The sequence below is a fragment of the Protopterus annectens genome, chromosome 5.part1, assembly GCF_019279795.1.
Source record: "Protopterus annectens isolate FY-2018-M chromosome 5.part1, PAN1.0, whole genome shotgun sequence".
Taxonomy (NCBI): Eukaryota; Metazoa; Chordata; order Ceratodontiformes; family Protopteridae; genus Protopterus; species Protopterus annectens.
In genome coordinates this window covers 268,235,539-268,252,270 of record NC_056736.1, presented here as the reverse complement: position 1 = coordinate 268,252,270, position 16,732 = coordinate 268,235,539, and the positions used below count along the sequence as shown (strand labels likewise).

The following is a 16,732-nucleotide window of genomic DNA, read 5'->3' as shown; positions in this document are numbered from 1 at the left end:
TCTGTCCAGCAGAACTATTGAAGTGATCCCTGGGGTTAATAAACAGCCTCTGCAAGGCTCGAACCTAGGATGCTGCACACCATAGACAAAGTGATTTACCACTAAGCCATGCCAGATAAGATTATATCACCCCAGATGGGATTCAAACCCACAACCCCTGGCTTAGGAAGCTACTGCCTTATCCATTAGGCCACTGTGGCCTGACAAATATATGGTCTGCTGTGGGGCTCAGACCATAACTGATTGCATGCTAGGTGAACGCTCTAACCACTACGCTATTCCAGTTTCAAATAAACAGCCCCTGCAAGGCTCGAACCCAGGACTATGCACACCATACATGAAATGAATTACCACTAAACCATGCCAGATATATAATGGGAAGCATGTCTGAACCAGTAACTATAGAAATGTGTAAAGAAGAAGGACTGCTTTGCCCTCCCATGTCTTCATACTGCAGTGTTTTTTCAATCTGTAAATAACCAGCAAGCAACTGTTACTGTATTCTGTTGAGTAAAATAATGAAATAAAGTACTTCTTTAAATTTTCAGACTGCATCTGTAACTAATGATGCATTACTGTGCAGTTGTCATATCTAGCTCTTGCCTAACTGTATTTTATTATAATTCAGTGCTCTTGTCTGCAGTACTGATAGCTAGCTCTTAGTATCTTTACTACCAAATTAACAAGCAGGACATTTTCCAAACACTCACAGATTCCACAAGCTAAGTGCACTGCACCTCACTCCTAACCTTCTTTCATTAAATTAAATGCACTCACCTTAAAAGAACCCGATACCACAAACATGGACACAAGGCAACACAACAAGAAATAACATGTGGTCTAGTACTGAAATGTTACTATTGAGGTTTTAAGGAACCATGCCAACACACAGTACAACTAAAGAAAAATGTATAAAGACTTTGACATCAGGTACATTATGTGTGTGTGTACATGTGCTCGTGTATGTGTTTGTGTGCATTTATGCTTCTGTGTGTGTGTGTGTGTGTGTGTGTGTGTGTGTGTGTGTGTGTGTGTGTGTGTGTGTGTGTCTGTGTGTGTAATGTATTGTGTGTGTGTGTGTAATGTATTGTGTTGTGTGTAATGTATTGTGTGTGTGTGTAATGTATTGTGTTGTGTGTGTGTGTGTGTGTGTGTGTGTGTGTGTGTGTGTGTGTGTGTGTGTGTGTGTGTGTGTGTGTGTGTGTGTGTGTGCGTGTGTAATGTATTGTGGTGTGTGTGTGTGTGTGTGTGTGTGTGTGTGTAATGTATTGTGTTGTGTGTGTGTGTGTGTGTGTAATGTATTGTGTGTGTGTGTGTGTGTGTGTGTGTGTGTGTGTGTGTGTGTGTGTGTGTGTGTGTAATGTATTGTGTGTGTGTGTGTGTATGTGTGTGTAATGTATTGTGTGTATGTAATGTATTGTGTGTGTGTGTGTGTGTGTAATGTATTGTGTGTGTGTATAATGCATTGTGTGTGTGTGTGTGTGTGTGTGTGTGTGTGTGTGTATACAGCAGCAGTTTTAAAACTTTTTTCTTCTTTTTCAAAACCTAATAAAGCTATTTAACTAACCTTAGTCTGGAGACAGTAATCTAAATCTTCTTTGTTGAAGTCATTCATCCTTGTAAACAAGTTTTCTCATTAACCAGCTTGCTTATACTTCTTGCCCCTTGTTCCCTTAATTCGGAGACCTTCTGTTGTCTACTTCCTTATTTTGCACTTCAGCTTTTCTCTTTATTGCTTCACTGAGCACTACCCACCTTTATTTATTATAAACACTCTCACTCCTTTTACACTGAGTCCATTTGCTTGTGGTTGTTTACTGTAAACAGTCACAAGCCTGAGTATACTGTTCCAGTTTACCCACATACAAACTCCACAAAGTGTTTTCATAGAAGCTCAATTGATTTTGTTGATTTTACTCTTGCAGTTTAAAAACCATGGTTTCCAACTGCAGAAATTCTACAGGGTCCTAAAGAGCTGGCTATCATTGTCAAGATATATTAGTAAAACAGAACAAACTACACAGGAAGAACAGTTATTCCATTGTGTCTACACGGTATGCTTTTCAACTAACTTCTAGGGATCTGTTTATGAACTAACTTCTAGGGATCTGTTTATGAGATTAACAATATCATACGTATAACAGCTAGCAGTCTGATAATAATAAGAGCCTTTGGGGTTACCTATATGAACCATATCCACAGTGTTTTAAGGTTTTCAGAGTGTGAAACACCTTCCCTGTGGTGACAGTGTCACAGATGGGAATTTAAGTACAACAATATCAAGTAAGATGTGAGCTTCCAACATGAAAAGAAAATGGTGTGGCCAGCTATGAAGAAACAGCAAGATTGTTAATGTTGAAGCTTTGGGGCACTTGAGCGCCTGCCATGCATTTCATGTGAATTTATATGCATGAGATGAGTTGCTATTGCTGCAACAACAAAATCTGTGAAGTGTATTTGCAGAAATTAAACTTGTGAGTGCAGATAGAGAGGACTGCAGACATTAATTATAAACACTGCTGATTTTGCTTTGCTTGTTTTCATTAGTTTCATGACTTGCAAGTAATTGTACTTCTAAATTTTAAACATCAAATATATTATTTTGGAAAAGAGTTTAGACTTATTCACAGTTTACTAAATTATGATGAGTGCTACTGCAGCATTGCTGCCTTTGTGAAATGATTCACTCATTACGACTATTTTTTGTAAGTGTTAATACAACAGATGCTTTGCATTTTCCCATTCTGCCACTGTACACCTGCCTCTTCTGATGTCCATCCTTTCCACACTTCAGCAGTTTTTGTTCTTTTAGAAAAGAATGCACCACAAAAAGCTGTAACTCTCTGCATGCAGCTGGTTAGCTTGATGTGCTAACTAATCAAGCAAGATCACAGCAGTAAGTAACTTAACTGGCATAAAAGTCAACCCATACTTTCTCTGTTGTTTCTCTCTGTTAACACTTTGCAGATCAGCCAGTCCCCATTAGCAGTTGCCTGTAACATATATGATTAAAATATGTCAGTGCCACTTGGAAGATTCTCTTCTTTTCTGGGCTGTTTAAAAAAGCCCAGCAATCATTCAGATATTCATTTTTATGCAATTTATAGCAACACACATGCTCATTCAGAGCATAATTGAAAGTGTGCAGGAAGTAGCAGGTAGTGCAAACTGTAATGGCTACATTAAAACTGTTCTAAATCTCAAAGTAAGCACTCGATTTTTCATTCTAAAGCCCTGCAGTTTCTCGTATAAGTAATCTTATAAGTAAGCACTAATAAACTAAAGCACTACACCCTCTTTTACTGCCTTTAAGTACTTGGCTCCCTATTGGTCCTTTTTGATCAGTCAAAAAGTAGTTCCTTATACTCTTCTGGCATGTCCAAAAGTCAGTTTCGGGTTTACTCTCCAGTCCAGCTGGTGAATCTGGGAATCCTGAGGCAATGTTACAACTGCCTTATATACACAGACCACCCTCTCCTCCTCCCAACAAGCTCAAATATATGTGAGAGATGCAACTATATAGCTAAACTGGAGGCTGAGCTCTCTCAACCCAGTACTGGCGCAGTCAGTCAGAAGGAGAAGGTAACCCACAAACCCACTTAACATCAACCTCTATAATTTCTCACAGCTAATCAACTCCATAACCTGCCCCTCAAAAAACTCTCCAGTGGTAGTATCCTGGACTGGATTTTAGTCTCTCATCCCCATTATTTCTCTGACAGTGGTACCCTTCCTGATCCCCTTAATGAACACTTACCCACCTTCACACATCGACTCCCTTCACCCTTACACCGTACTCATAATTATATTACTACTCGCAACCAAAAAAACTTTAACCCCATTACCTTTTCTAACTCTCTAAAAGCAATAAATTGGAACATTCTAAAAACTCTCCCTCTAGATAATGCTGTTGCCCACTTCAACTCAACCTTCTTAAACCTCCTAGACCACCATGTTCCCATAAGGACAAAAAGAATAAAAATCAAAACTGCCCCTTGGCTAACCAAAAATACACTAGCAACCATGCGACACAGAGATAAAGTTTGGGCACATTACCAGAAAAATAGGACTCCCCCCATCCATAATGAATACAAAACGCTTAGAAATAAAGTAAAAAAGCTCATCATCACTGATCGACAAAATTACTTCTCCATGCTCCAAAACAACAATAAAACAAACCCTCAGAAATTCTGTAAAGGAATCTCCACCCTCCTTAATCCCAGCAAAACAGACAACCCCAGCTCAGACCCCAATGCTCCTAACATAGATTTGGCTACACAATTTAACTCTTTTTTCATTGATTCTATTTCCAAACTAACTTCATCATTCTCTAACATCACCACACTCTCCAATTCACCCCCATCCTCCTCTACTAACACTATACCCTGCACTTCTGCTTTTCCTCTCATTTCTTCTCCATCATCACCACCCTCAAATACCCCCTCTTCCCACTCCCCACTTTTCTCATTAAAACCTATACCCACATCTACCATAAAAAAACTCCTTCAGAAACTGAAGCCATGCTCTAATGCTCCAGATAACATTCCTTCACACTTTCTTAGCATAGCTGCCAAAGCCATTGCCTACCCCATCGGCATTCTAATCAACCGCTCTATCCAAGAAAGCATAGTACCCCAAATTTGGAAAAAAGCTTTTATCATACCTTTACATAAAGGTGGCAATAATAACAATATTACTAATTTCTGTCCCATCGCTATCCTGTCTCCCATCTCTAAACTCCTAGAAAAGTGTATCCATCTACGATTCCTACCACATCTCTTAGACAATCACCTACTAACTCCCACACAACATGGATTTAGACCCAGTCACAGCACTATGACAGCCCTCCTCTCCTTCCTGGAAACTGTAAATAAAGCCCGGGACTCCGGCCACATTGTTTCTACCCTCCTACTTGACCTCTCTAAGGCCTTTGACACTATCTCTCACAATCTACTTCTAACTAAACTCTCTAAGCTCAACCTATCACCTTCCTCTCTGAACTGGTTCTCCAGCTACTTATCCAATAGATATCAAGCAGTAAAATGGAAAAAGGCCACCTCCTCATTCCATAATACCCCAACTGGAGTTCCCCAAGGTACCATACTGGGTCCCCTCCTCTTTAATATATTTATAAATGACTTCCGCAATTCTATCCCTTTCTCAAATATCATCCAATACGCAGATGATACAACTATTATCTGTCCTGCCACCTCCATCCCTGCACTCCTAAAGCTTACACAAGATGCATTCTCAACCACTGAACAATGGATGAAAAAAAATCACCTAACACTTAATGCCTCTAAAACCAAATTAATGGTATTTACTCCCTCTAAAGTCACCTCTTTCAATACAAACACATTCTCTATCACTAGCCATAACAACACATCTCTGGAATTGGTGTCAGAGGCCAAATTACTAGGGGTCCAAATTGACAGTCAGCTTAAATTCAATTCCCACCTTCAACTAAATATCAAAAAAAACATCAAAAACTTGGCATGATCTACCGACAAAATCGTTATTTCACGCCCTCCACTAAAATCACTCTCTCTACTTCATTTCTTATCCCCTCCCTTCCCTATGGAGCCCCACTCCTAACTAACCTACAATTTCCCCTTAAAACACATCTTTCCTCTTGCTACAACAAAATTGCCAAGTTCGCTACCAGCCATAAGTCCTCCACCCACCACTGTTCTTCTCTCCACAAACTAAAATGGCTAGAACTATCCAATCATCTCACCTACACTCAACTTACTCTTGCACATAAGCTCATTTTCAACCCCTCCCTCTGTCCCTCCCTTTCCTTGGCCTTTAAAATGCACCTACTTGATAGAGTACTAAGGTTTAACAACCAAAACCTAATAGAATTGTATAAACCAACTCTTCCCCCAGGTAAAAATCTCCTATCCTATGGTCTAGCATGTCTCTGGAACTCTCTACCACCATCCATTCGTACCATCTCTACCGCTTTATATTCAAATAATCTCTTCACTCACATCTAGTATCCCAGTGGGAATGCTCCTGCTCCCTCCCCACATAATTTATACTGGCAATTTCCATTTTACTTTCTCTCCCCCTCTTTACACTGGCAATTTCCATTTTACTTTCTCTCCTAAGTCACACATCCTTCCCTTGTACTTACTAAGCTATTTTACAAAGAATGTATTTGAATGTACCTCTTAAGTGCAAGCTTCCTAAGATGTAATGGCTTCTCGGTATTTATACTGTATGTTCCTTTTTTACTAGTCTGTATCATCTGTAATGTTTTTCACTAGTCTGTACTATTTGTAATGTTTTGCTCTAGTCTGTAACATTTGTAAAAATTGTAACCTTGCTTGTTTTTGGAGCTTTTCTCCCCAGGACTCCATTGAAAACAGGTTCATCTTGGCCCAATGGACTATCCTGGTAAATCAACTGCAAATAAATAAATAAATAAAATAAATAACCACACACACCACAAATCCAGTCTCACATAGACCTATTGCAACAGCAAACCAAACACATAAACACACAAAAACATACTCAGAGGCTCTAAATAAAAATCTGCCCAAGCAGCAGAGACCTCCAAAGCAGACATCCAAGCAACCGCTACCCCACAACAATACTCACGTATCACATAGTTCACAAAGTCAGTGTGCCACACAGTCACAGCCCTTAAGGCTAAACAACACGCCTAATACACTTGTAATAGGTGACTCTATTGTCAGACACACTGACGTCCCACTCACCAGGCTGAACAAGGAGAAGGTCACTGTAAGCTGCCTGTCAGGTGCCAGGATCCGCCAGATAACACAAGCACTCAGGTCACTCCAAAGCAAGTACAAATATGACTCCGTCATTGTCCATGCTGGTGTGAATGACCTGAGACGTACCCCCCTGGACTACATGAAAAGAGACATAGAGGAGCTCTCTGATCATGTAGCCCAGGCCGGTATGACCCTGACCTTGAGTAGCATCCTACCCTCACCAAGAATGATGCCACAGTATAAAGACAAAATGATAAATTTTAACAATTGGATAAAGTATTGGTGCCATTCAAAGGGGATCCAGTGTCTGTCAGCCTGGGATGACATGCTCGACAAGCCACGTTGCTTCGCTAGGGACAGCTTGCACCTGTCACGCCTGGGCTTTTGAATACTGGCTAAGGCTCTTGCCACCCCCATAGTGCCTTTTTTAGGCAAGGCTCAAAAGACAAACCCACCTCCATAGACAACACAAGGAAAAAGAAACTAAGGGTAATGCTGCTCAATGCCAGAAGTCTAAACCTCAAGATGCACGCACTCGAGGCTCTCCTCAGTATGGAGAATATCGATATCTGTGCAGTAACAGAAACCTGGTTCAAGGCACCTGAGAGCACCCCAGCACTACCAGGTTATACCTCATACCATGCTTTTTGGCCCCAAAACTCGGACCGAACCACAAAAGGAGAGGGAGTCTCCATATTCATCAAAGATACCCACACCTCCAGGTTAGTGGCACTGCACAAAGCATCGGAGACCACCCATGTGCAACTAACAGTGGGCAAAGATGCCTTTCAGTTTGTAGCCTGCTACAGACCACCCTCCCAAACTCAAGAACCCCACTCAGCTTTCCTGAGAACACTGGAGAATATGAAGGTCTCTCCAAACACCATTATATTGGGTGACTTCAACTACCCAAACATAGACTGGGTGCACTACTCAAGCCCCAACACCCTCGCCCAATGGTTCCTAGAATTTATAAACTCAAATGCTATGGAACAACTGGTCACCACTCCCACAAGAGGGGAAAACATATTGGACCTGATCATCACCAACATGGGGACTCTATGTTCCATACCAGAGGTATACCCCTCATTGGTAAGATCTGACCATAAATTAATCTCACTGGACATCCATATCCCGTCCCCACACCCAGCCAAGGAAACCACGGTGAAGAACTTCTCAAAAGCAAACTTCACACTTCTCAAAACCGAGGTGGAATCCTTCAAAGCCCCTGGGCCAGTGGAAAATACGGCCCAAACTGCAGAATCCTTTACAAACGCATTCTATGGACACCTACAGGAATGCATGGATCATGCTATACCAAATAAAACCAAGACTCACTCCTCCAAAGGCAGGAGACCTGTCTGGTGGACCCCAGCCATAAATAAGTTATACAACAGACGGAGAAAGCTACTACATGATAGAGCAAAATCCCAAAAAGGGAAGGCATCTCTGATCAGTACTAGCAAGAAACTACGATCCCTCATAAAATCATCTAAGGCCAGCTTCGAAAGAAAAATTGCACAAGACGCTAAAGATAATCACAAGGCCTTCTTTAGTTATGTCAGGAACCTGGATGGCAACTCCCAGATATGCTCTGAGTTAGTGCAAAATGACAAAAAATTCACTGAACCAACAGACATTGCCAACATCCTGGCAGACAGGTTCAGTGCAAACTTCTCCACCCCTTCCCCCCCAAAGAGCAAATGTCTGTCCCAACAGAGTGTATCCTCCCTGACATCACAGATGCACAGGTGAGAGCTGCCCTCTCCAAAGCAAAAAACACAGTATCAGTGGGACCAGACAGTGTCCCGGGCTGCATCTTACACGAGCTCCAAGAAGAACTGAACCCTCACATAAAGTCACTGTTCAATCTCAGCCTTACTACAGGATATGTACCCAAGGAATGGCGTACAGCAGCAGTGATCCCACTCCACAAAGGCGGTGCCACAATGGACCCCGGAAACTATCGCCCTATAAGCTTGACTAGCCTGGTCTGCAAAGCTATAGAGCGTATCATCATGGAACTCATAAACAAAGACATTGGGAACCTCCAAACACTGGATCCTACCCAATTTGGCTTTGTTAAGGGCAGATCTTGCCTCTTGAACCTGGTTGACTTCTTTGAAACAGTCACCAAGGCCATAGATGAAGGGAAGGTAGTCCACACAGCCTACCTGGACCTCGCAAAAGCCTTCGACACAATACCCCACTCAGGCATCATAAATACGCTCACCAGCTTAAATATCAACCCCTATGTCACAAGATGGATTGCAAACTGGCTCAGGGATAGATCCCACATGGTCAGAATTTCAGGTGCCATGTCAGACTCTAAACCAGTTACAAGTGGCATCCCACAAGGCTCAGTCCTGGGACCTCTCTTGTTCGGTATATATTTCTTTGCTGTACAGGCTAACATGAGAGGACTATGGCTGACCAAGTTCGCAGATGACTGCAAACTGGGTGCCATAATCGACTTGCCGACTGACACAAGCATCCTCCAAAAGGGTCTCACAGAGACAGATAACTGGTGCCAGAGCCATGGCCTAAAGCTAAATGCCAAAAAGTGCATAGTCATTCCCTTTGGGAAAAACAAAGTGCATGACTTCATCTCATTGAGTTTCTATTTCTTCTCCCTTTTATTATATTTTCTCCTACATTTCCTAGTTTGCACATCTCATTTGAAAAGCAATATTTAGTTTATTGAGCTCTACACAACGGGCAATTAATTGTACTCTTTGTGACAGAACACTGGAAACTATATACTGCCACAAAGGGAGGTTTATGGTACCCATGCACCATTTTGGTTTTGCACTTTTGCACTGCCATTAATTTACCAATAAGAAATTAACTTCAGTCTTATGTTAGCTTCTCGTTAGTAATCAGTCAAAAGTAATACAACTTCCTTCCTGCCTCCTTTCCTTCCTTCCTTCCTTCCTTCCTTCCTTCCTTCCTTCCTTCCTTCCTCCTTTGCCTTCCTTCCTTCCTTCCTGCCTCCTTTCCCTCCCTCCGTTCCTTCCTTCCTTCCTTCCTCCTTTCCCTCCCTCCCTCCATTCCTTCCTTCCTTCCTTCCTTCCTCCTTTCCTTCCTTCCTCCTTTCCCTCCTTTCCTTCCTTCCTTCCTCCTTTCCTCCCCCTCTCTTCCTTCCTTCCTTCCTTCCTTCCTTCCTTCCTTCCTTCCTCCTTTCCCTCCCTCCCTCCATTCCTTCCTTCCTTTCTTCCTCCTTTCCCTCCTTTCCTTCCTTCCTTCCTCCTTTCCCTCCTTCCTCCTTTCCCTCCCTCCCTTCCTTCCTTCCCCAGGCATCATTTCACATCTATTCAGCTCATAGACCAGCTGCCCCATTTTGTTACTACACTGTTTCACTACCATCAGATCATCAGTGAAACTTAGCTGCAGATCTGTTTCTTCTTATTATCTACTACTACTCCATCTTCTAATTGATCCATAACAGGCAGAAAATATCTGTGTCCTGTGTACACAAGTTTTCAGATGATATGAGCTGAAGCACAAAAGCTAAATCCTTCTAATCCTTCAACTGCTCAACTATTGCAAAGCATCACAGTGACTAAGATGTGTATTTATACATTCATTAGCAGATCTGATATTTAGCACCGTTTTATAGCTACACTCACCACTTTGGCAATTTCACCAGTATAGTCTCCAGCTCAGATGGGAATACAGAGTAACAGTAGTAGTTATTTGTGTCTAGTCTATAATGAACACCATTTGCCATCACTTTGACACCTACTGTTTGGAAACCTGTTTTACGCAGCTCATACATTTCTGACTTCTCTCCAGAAAACATGATAGCTTATTATACTTTAGTGAGAACAGTGGGTAATCAGTATTGGGACAGTTATTTTGAGACCTGATGTCACAGTCAGAGGTCCTCACTTTCATGGAACAGCTGGTATTCTGCAATAATTCAAAGCCCAAAGGGTAATATTACTCCTAGAAAATAGTCTATCTGTAAAGTTTTAATTTTTGTTAGTTATACGTGTTTTTTTCAGATATATAACAGTTCCTGCATCTCATGTTTTCACAGATTGGAGCATGCCCGACACACACACACACACACACACACACACACACACACACACACACACACACACACACACACATATATGAGAGTGTCACTCATCACTGGGACTGCTTATATTTAAAGTCCATTCTCTTAGTGTTATCATTAACTCTACTGTACTGACATTTTCATATGTCTGTATTTAAGATTTAGTACCTTCACTGAGGAGAGGCAGACCCTGAAAATATAAAAAAAAAGTTTAACTATATAGAGTTTTTTTGAAAAATTGCAGGCAGGTATCAACAAAGTGATGTCTTTGACCAGGGTTAGCAATAAAACAAACAATATGCTATGCCTGGGTAGTACTCATGCAGTCATGCTGCAAATGAGGTTCCCCATTTGTCCACAGAAGCTCATAGGTTAGGTGGTGTGTACTAATGGCAGGCCCCCTTAAGTCTTTAACAAGCCTTGCCCATGGGATCCATTGTGCTTGCCTCTGTCGAGTAGAGCCCTGGGGAGTCCCGGGATGAATTTTCTATTTCCCATCCACTCATCAAGATTTCTCTTGAAGAGGGCCAGTGAGGTGCTCTGCTTGACATGTATGGGAAGTCCATTCCATAGCATGGGCAGTCTCTGGGTTATGAACCTGTCCCTCCAGCATGTTCTGTTGATTGTGGTAATGAGGTTGAGGTCTCTGGAGTGTGTGGTGCAGAAGGACTGGGATTTCTTTAGATATAGCATTTCTAACAGAGCTGGGTCAGACATGGCTTTGTATGTCAAGCAGAGATCACCTCTAAGTAGGCGATATGAGACAGAGAATAGTTGGAGTTTTTTGAGTCTGTCCATATAGGACAAGTGTTTAAGGCCTAGGATCCTCTTTGTGAGGTACTATTGCGGCCTCTCCATTTGTTGCAGGTGTCTAGTGAGGTACATGCCAATTGGGGCATTGTACTCGATGATTGGCCTAATGAGGGAAGAGTAGAGGGAGACAATGACCTCTTTCTTCCTGGATGTAAAACCCTTAGTAATGAGATGTGCCACATAGAAGGACTTTCTGACCACAGTGGCAACGTGGTGGTCAAAAGAGAGGTTGCTGCCAACCTGTGTTCCCAGAATTCTTATAATGCCTTCTGTGTTCAGTAGACTACCATCAATGTGATAATTCAAGGGAACCAGATTTTTCCAAAGGGGATGAAGGCACATTTTTTGGTATTGAGCTTAAGGCCATGGTTCTGATACCAGTCGTTGGTCTCATTGAGGACTTTCTGTAGGATGTCAACATCACTTGGGGAGTTAATAATAGGTTCATAGGTTCATAGGTTTATACTAGGCTATCTGCCCTAAGGCATTTATAAGCCTAGCCCCTAAATTTGTGGCTTCAACCTACCCCTTATATGAAAAAACTGTGCCCATTAGTTTGTGTTGTGCCTCTGTCCCAGAGACCCAGAGATGAGATGAGATTAAACCTCCCATCCACGATCTCCCATCCATTAGAGTTAGATCTTGAACAGAGTCAGGCTCTGCCTCTGCACAGCATAGGATTTGGACCTCTTTAAATGATAAATCTATCCCTCCCTCCCTATCCTCCCAATCCTGCCTATAATTATCCGCTTTAGTAAGGTTTAATCGGTGGTTTTGATTTTTTTGGTGGTTTTTTTGGATTTTTTTGTTGTTTCGCATGTTGGATAATTCGGGTTGGACATGGCCTTGTTGTCTCTGAGCATGTCACCTCTGAGCAGAATAGAGCGCGAGTTTCTTCAATCTGGCAGCCTTATGACAGATTTTGGGATCCTTTATCCTTTTTCTTGAGGAACTTTTGGGGTCTCCTTTTGGGCAGATGCATGCTGCAGATAGATGGGGCATATATATCCCCGGTCTGATAATTGTACTGAAGAGTACATAGCTCCCAACTTGCAATAATCTGTGAACTTTGTCAGCCAGAGTCCCTTCGTGTTGACCTGGACTTCAGAGAAGTAGATACCAAACAGGAGAGGACCCAGGAACGAACCCTGTGGGACTCCACTTGTGACTGGTCGGCAGTCTGACTTGGAATCAGCTACTTTCACACTGTGTGTTCTATCTGTGAGCCAGTTTGCAACCCACCTAGTGATATAGGGGTTGATGTCTAGCATAGTAAGTTCTTCTATGATCCCTGACTGGGAAATGGTATCAAAGGCCTTTGCCAGATTAAGGTAGGCTGTATGAACCACCTTACCTTCATCCACAGCTCTGGTGACTGACTCAAAGAAGTCGACCAAATTGAGCAGGCATGATCTACCCTTCACAAAACCAAACTGTGTAGGCTCCAGAGTTTGGAGATTCCCTATATCCTTGTTTACTAGGTCCATGATGATGCGTTTCATATCTTTGCAAATCAGACTTGTAAGGCTAATGGGGCGATAGTTCCCGGGGCCTGTAATCGCTCCTCCTTTGTGGAGAGGTGTGACTGTAGCAGTGCGCCATTTGGTAGGGACAAAGCTTGAGGTGAGGTTGTGATTGAACAGGGCACACAGGTAAGGTGCCAGTTCATTCTGTAGTTCATGTAGAACACAGCCAGGGATACTGTCAGGTCCCATAGACGTTGTATTCTTGGCCTTGGACAGTGCTGTTATAATACTAATAGTGGGTGCCTGGCAATCTTCTGGTATTGTGATTGGTCCTTTGGGGGGGTAAAGTTAGCACTGAATCTGTCTGCCAGTATATTTGCAATATCTGTTGGCTCAGTATTGGAGGTACCATTGTGCAGTAGCTCAGAGCAAATCTGGGTATTGCCATGGAAATTCTTTACATAACCATAGAAGGCCTTGTGGTTGTCTTTACTATCTGCTGCAATTCTGTTTTCATAGCTAGCTTTAGAGGATTTGATGGGGGATCTCAACCTTTTGTTGAGGCTGATAAGGGAGTTGCTCCAGTCTTGGGACTTCACCTTATTCCACATCAGTTTCCTCCTTCTGTTGTAGACTTTGTTTATGGCAGGGGCCCTTTTTTTTTTTTTTTTTTTTTTGAGGAGAGTGTCTTAGTTCTATTGGGTATGGCGAGATCCATGCATTTGTGTACATGTTCGTACAGTGCATTGGTGTATGATTTTGTGGTCATGCAACTATTCTCCATTTGCATGGGTGCTGTGAAGTTAGCCACCTCTGTTTTTGGAGCCCAAAGTTAGTTGTGGAGAAGTTTTTCATGGTGGTTACCTTTGTTGGGGGTGGGAAGGATGTGGACTTCCAAGGTGATTAGCTTGTGATCAGATCTAGCCAGGGAGGAGTTGACTATTGGTGTAGAGCAATGGTCGCCCATGTTAGTAATGACCAGGTCAAGGAGGTTGCTACCTCTAGTGGGGATAAGAATGAGCTGGTCCAGGGCATTGGAATTAATGAATTCCAGAAAGCGTTGGGCAAGTGTATTGGTACATGAGTAGTTTTCCCAGTTAATGGAGAGGTAGTGGAAGTCACCCAGTATGAGAGTGTTTGGTTGGATCCTAATATTACATTAGTGAAGATACTTTTGTACAATATTTATGACAATGTCTCTATGCAAATATTCAGTTTCTGACTACTATTGCCCTATTATCCAGCTAGCTATGTACACATTTTTAAAATATTGTGACACTCCTCTTTGTTACTGCTCCTTTCATTTGTTTTCTGTATGGGACATGTGTTGCGGGTTTGCCATTTCAGTAACTCTGCTTCATACTTCAGATGAATGACGCTTCTTGTTTAGAGTCATTCATTTGTAACAATAATCAGTCCTTTTTATACAGAAACTGTGATTATCTTCACATTTTTAATAAGTATCACAGTTGCCTAATCATAAATATTAAGATAATGGCAGGTTATGCATAGGGGATTTAGATGTTTGTTTGAGGGCTCATAGGATCATAGAAGTTTACTAGGCTAATTGCCTTGGGTCCCTTACAAGCCTAGCCAAGAGTTTAAACCCAAAAAGAAACCTCATTCAGCACCTGTTGCCCCTGTCAATGACGGACACAGGTGGAACCCCTGAGACAAATTTGTGGTTTCCCATCCACTCATCAAGGTTGAGCTTGAAGAAGGTCAGTGGCGTACTCTGACGTGTATGGGAAGTCTATTCCAGAGACAGGGCAGCCTCTGGGAGACAAACAGATGTTGCATATTAGATTCAGGCCTTTTGAGTGGGTAGTCTGTGAGGAGTTAGACAGGGAGATTAATTTTATATGATACCAATAAACAGATGTATTTCTTCATAGGTTTGTAGGTGTGTACTAGACTAATGACCACTAGGACACTTATAAGTCTAGCCATGCAATCCTAATGTGACCCACATATTTGATTTATATATGGGGTGATGTACTGACTGTCTCTGTCCATCAGAAACATGGGCACCAGACAAGGGGAGAATTTCCAGTTACCCATCCACTGGTCCAAGTTGAGCTTAAATAGGGATAGAAAGGATCACTGCTTCACATGGATGATGAGCCTGTTCCAGAGAATGGGAATTCTCTGAGACACATATCTGTTTCTCCAACATGTCCCATTTATGTCAAAAGCATTTAAGTCTTTTGGTCTAGTAGTTCTGAGGTTTTTTTTTTTTTTGCAGATGTACAAAAGGTTCATTAATACAGGGTCCAGGGATGCCTTGTATGTCAGGCAAAGATCACCTCTCAGAAGATTGTATGACACTGAGTAAAGAGACAGGCCTTTGAGGCAATCATCATAGGACATTTTCTTTACTCCCTGTATTCCTTTTGTAAGGAACCTTTATGGATGTTCCAGTTGCTGTATGTATCTTGTCAGGTACATACCGAAGGGAGCATTATACTTTATGATGGGTCTGATGAGGCCTGAGTTTAGTGGGGTGATGACCTCTCTAGACCTAAATGCCAAGCCCCTGCTTATACGTTGAGCAACATAGAAGGATTTTCTTTCTACCTTGGACACATCAGTTCCCAGATACCTGACCACTGAATTAACTTTTAGGGGTTTTATTGATGACATCGTTACCAAGGATGGTTGACCTCCCAAATGCCACTATAATGCATTTCTTGTTCTTGAGTTTTAAGCCATGGCTTTGCATCAAGCATTTGTCTGTGTTAGACCTTTCTGTAGGGTGCTCTCAATTTGCAGGGATTCAGTAATTGCTCCCAGTTTGCAACCATCCGTGAACTTGGTTAGCCGGAAGCCTTTGACATTGGCTTTGACATCCAAGAAGTAGATGCCAAAGAGGAGTAGGCCTAGCAGAGAGCCCTGGGGGACTCCACTCTCTTTGGGGAGATGGTCTTGCTGATTCTAACCTCCTGGGTCCTATCAGTGAGCCAACTAGGTATCTAGCATGTTATAAAGAGGTTTATTCCTGGTTCAGTAAGTTTGGCAATGCCCAAGTGAGGTGCTGTATCAAATGTTTTAGCCAGATCAAGGTTCATAGGTTCATAAGAGATAACTAGGCTAATGGCTTAAGAACCCTTACAAGCCTAGTCAGTATAACTCAGTTGTACCCAATACGTGACCCCCTATGGGCAGGAAGATGGCATAGGTCTATGCATATGCCTTGAGTATTTTACACATTGCCAATGTCCATAAGGGACACAGGTACTACTCCAGTTGTGAATTTGTGATTCTTCATCCATTGATCCAAACTGCATTTGAAGAGGGCTATAGAAGGACTGTGTTTAATGTGAATAGGATGCCTGTTCCAAAGAAAGGTAATCTCTGTGACATATATGTATCTGTCTCTCCAGCATGTTTTGTTTGAGCCACTGACAAAGTTCAGATCCCTAGATGTGGTGACCCTCATGCTGTTTGTCTTGCAGATGTATAGCAGCTCCATCAGGGTTGGATGTGTGAGTGCCTTGTAGGTCAGGCATATGTCATCCCTTAACAGTTTGCAGGATACAGAGTAAAGGGATAGTGCTTTTAGTCTGCCTGCATAGGACATACTGGTAACACCCTGTATTTTCCATGTGAGAAACCTCTGGGATTGCTCCAGTTGTTGTAAAAGC

The 16,732-nt window shown here is 42.2% G+C and overlaps 1 protein-coding gene across 1 annotated transcript in view; it reads right to left on the bottom strand.

Moving 5' to 3' along the window:
* LOC122803364 (protein mab-21-like 3) overlaps nt 1-1,849 on the bottom strand; it is a 425,581-nt gene extending 423,732 nt beyond the window's left edge. Inside the window, exon 1 of the mRNA XM_044072942.1 lies at nt 1,568-1,849. Coding sequence (XP_043928877.1) covers nt 1,568-1,615 — 48 coding nt within the window. The 5' untranslated portion in view covers nt 1,616-1,849. The remainder of the gene's footprint in view (nt 1-1,567) is intronic.
* Nucleotides 1,850-16,732: the final 14,883 nt, after the last annotated feature.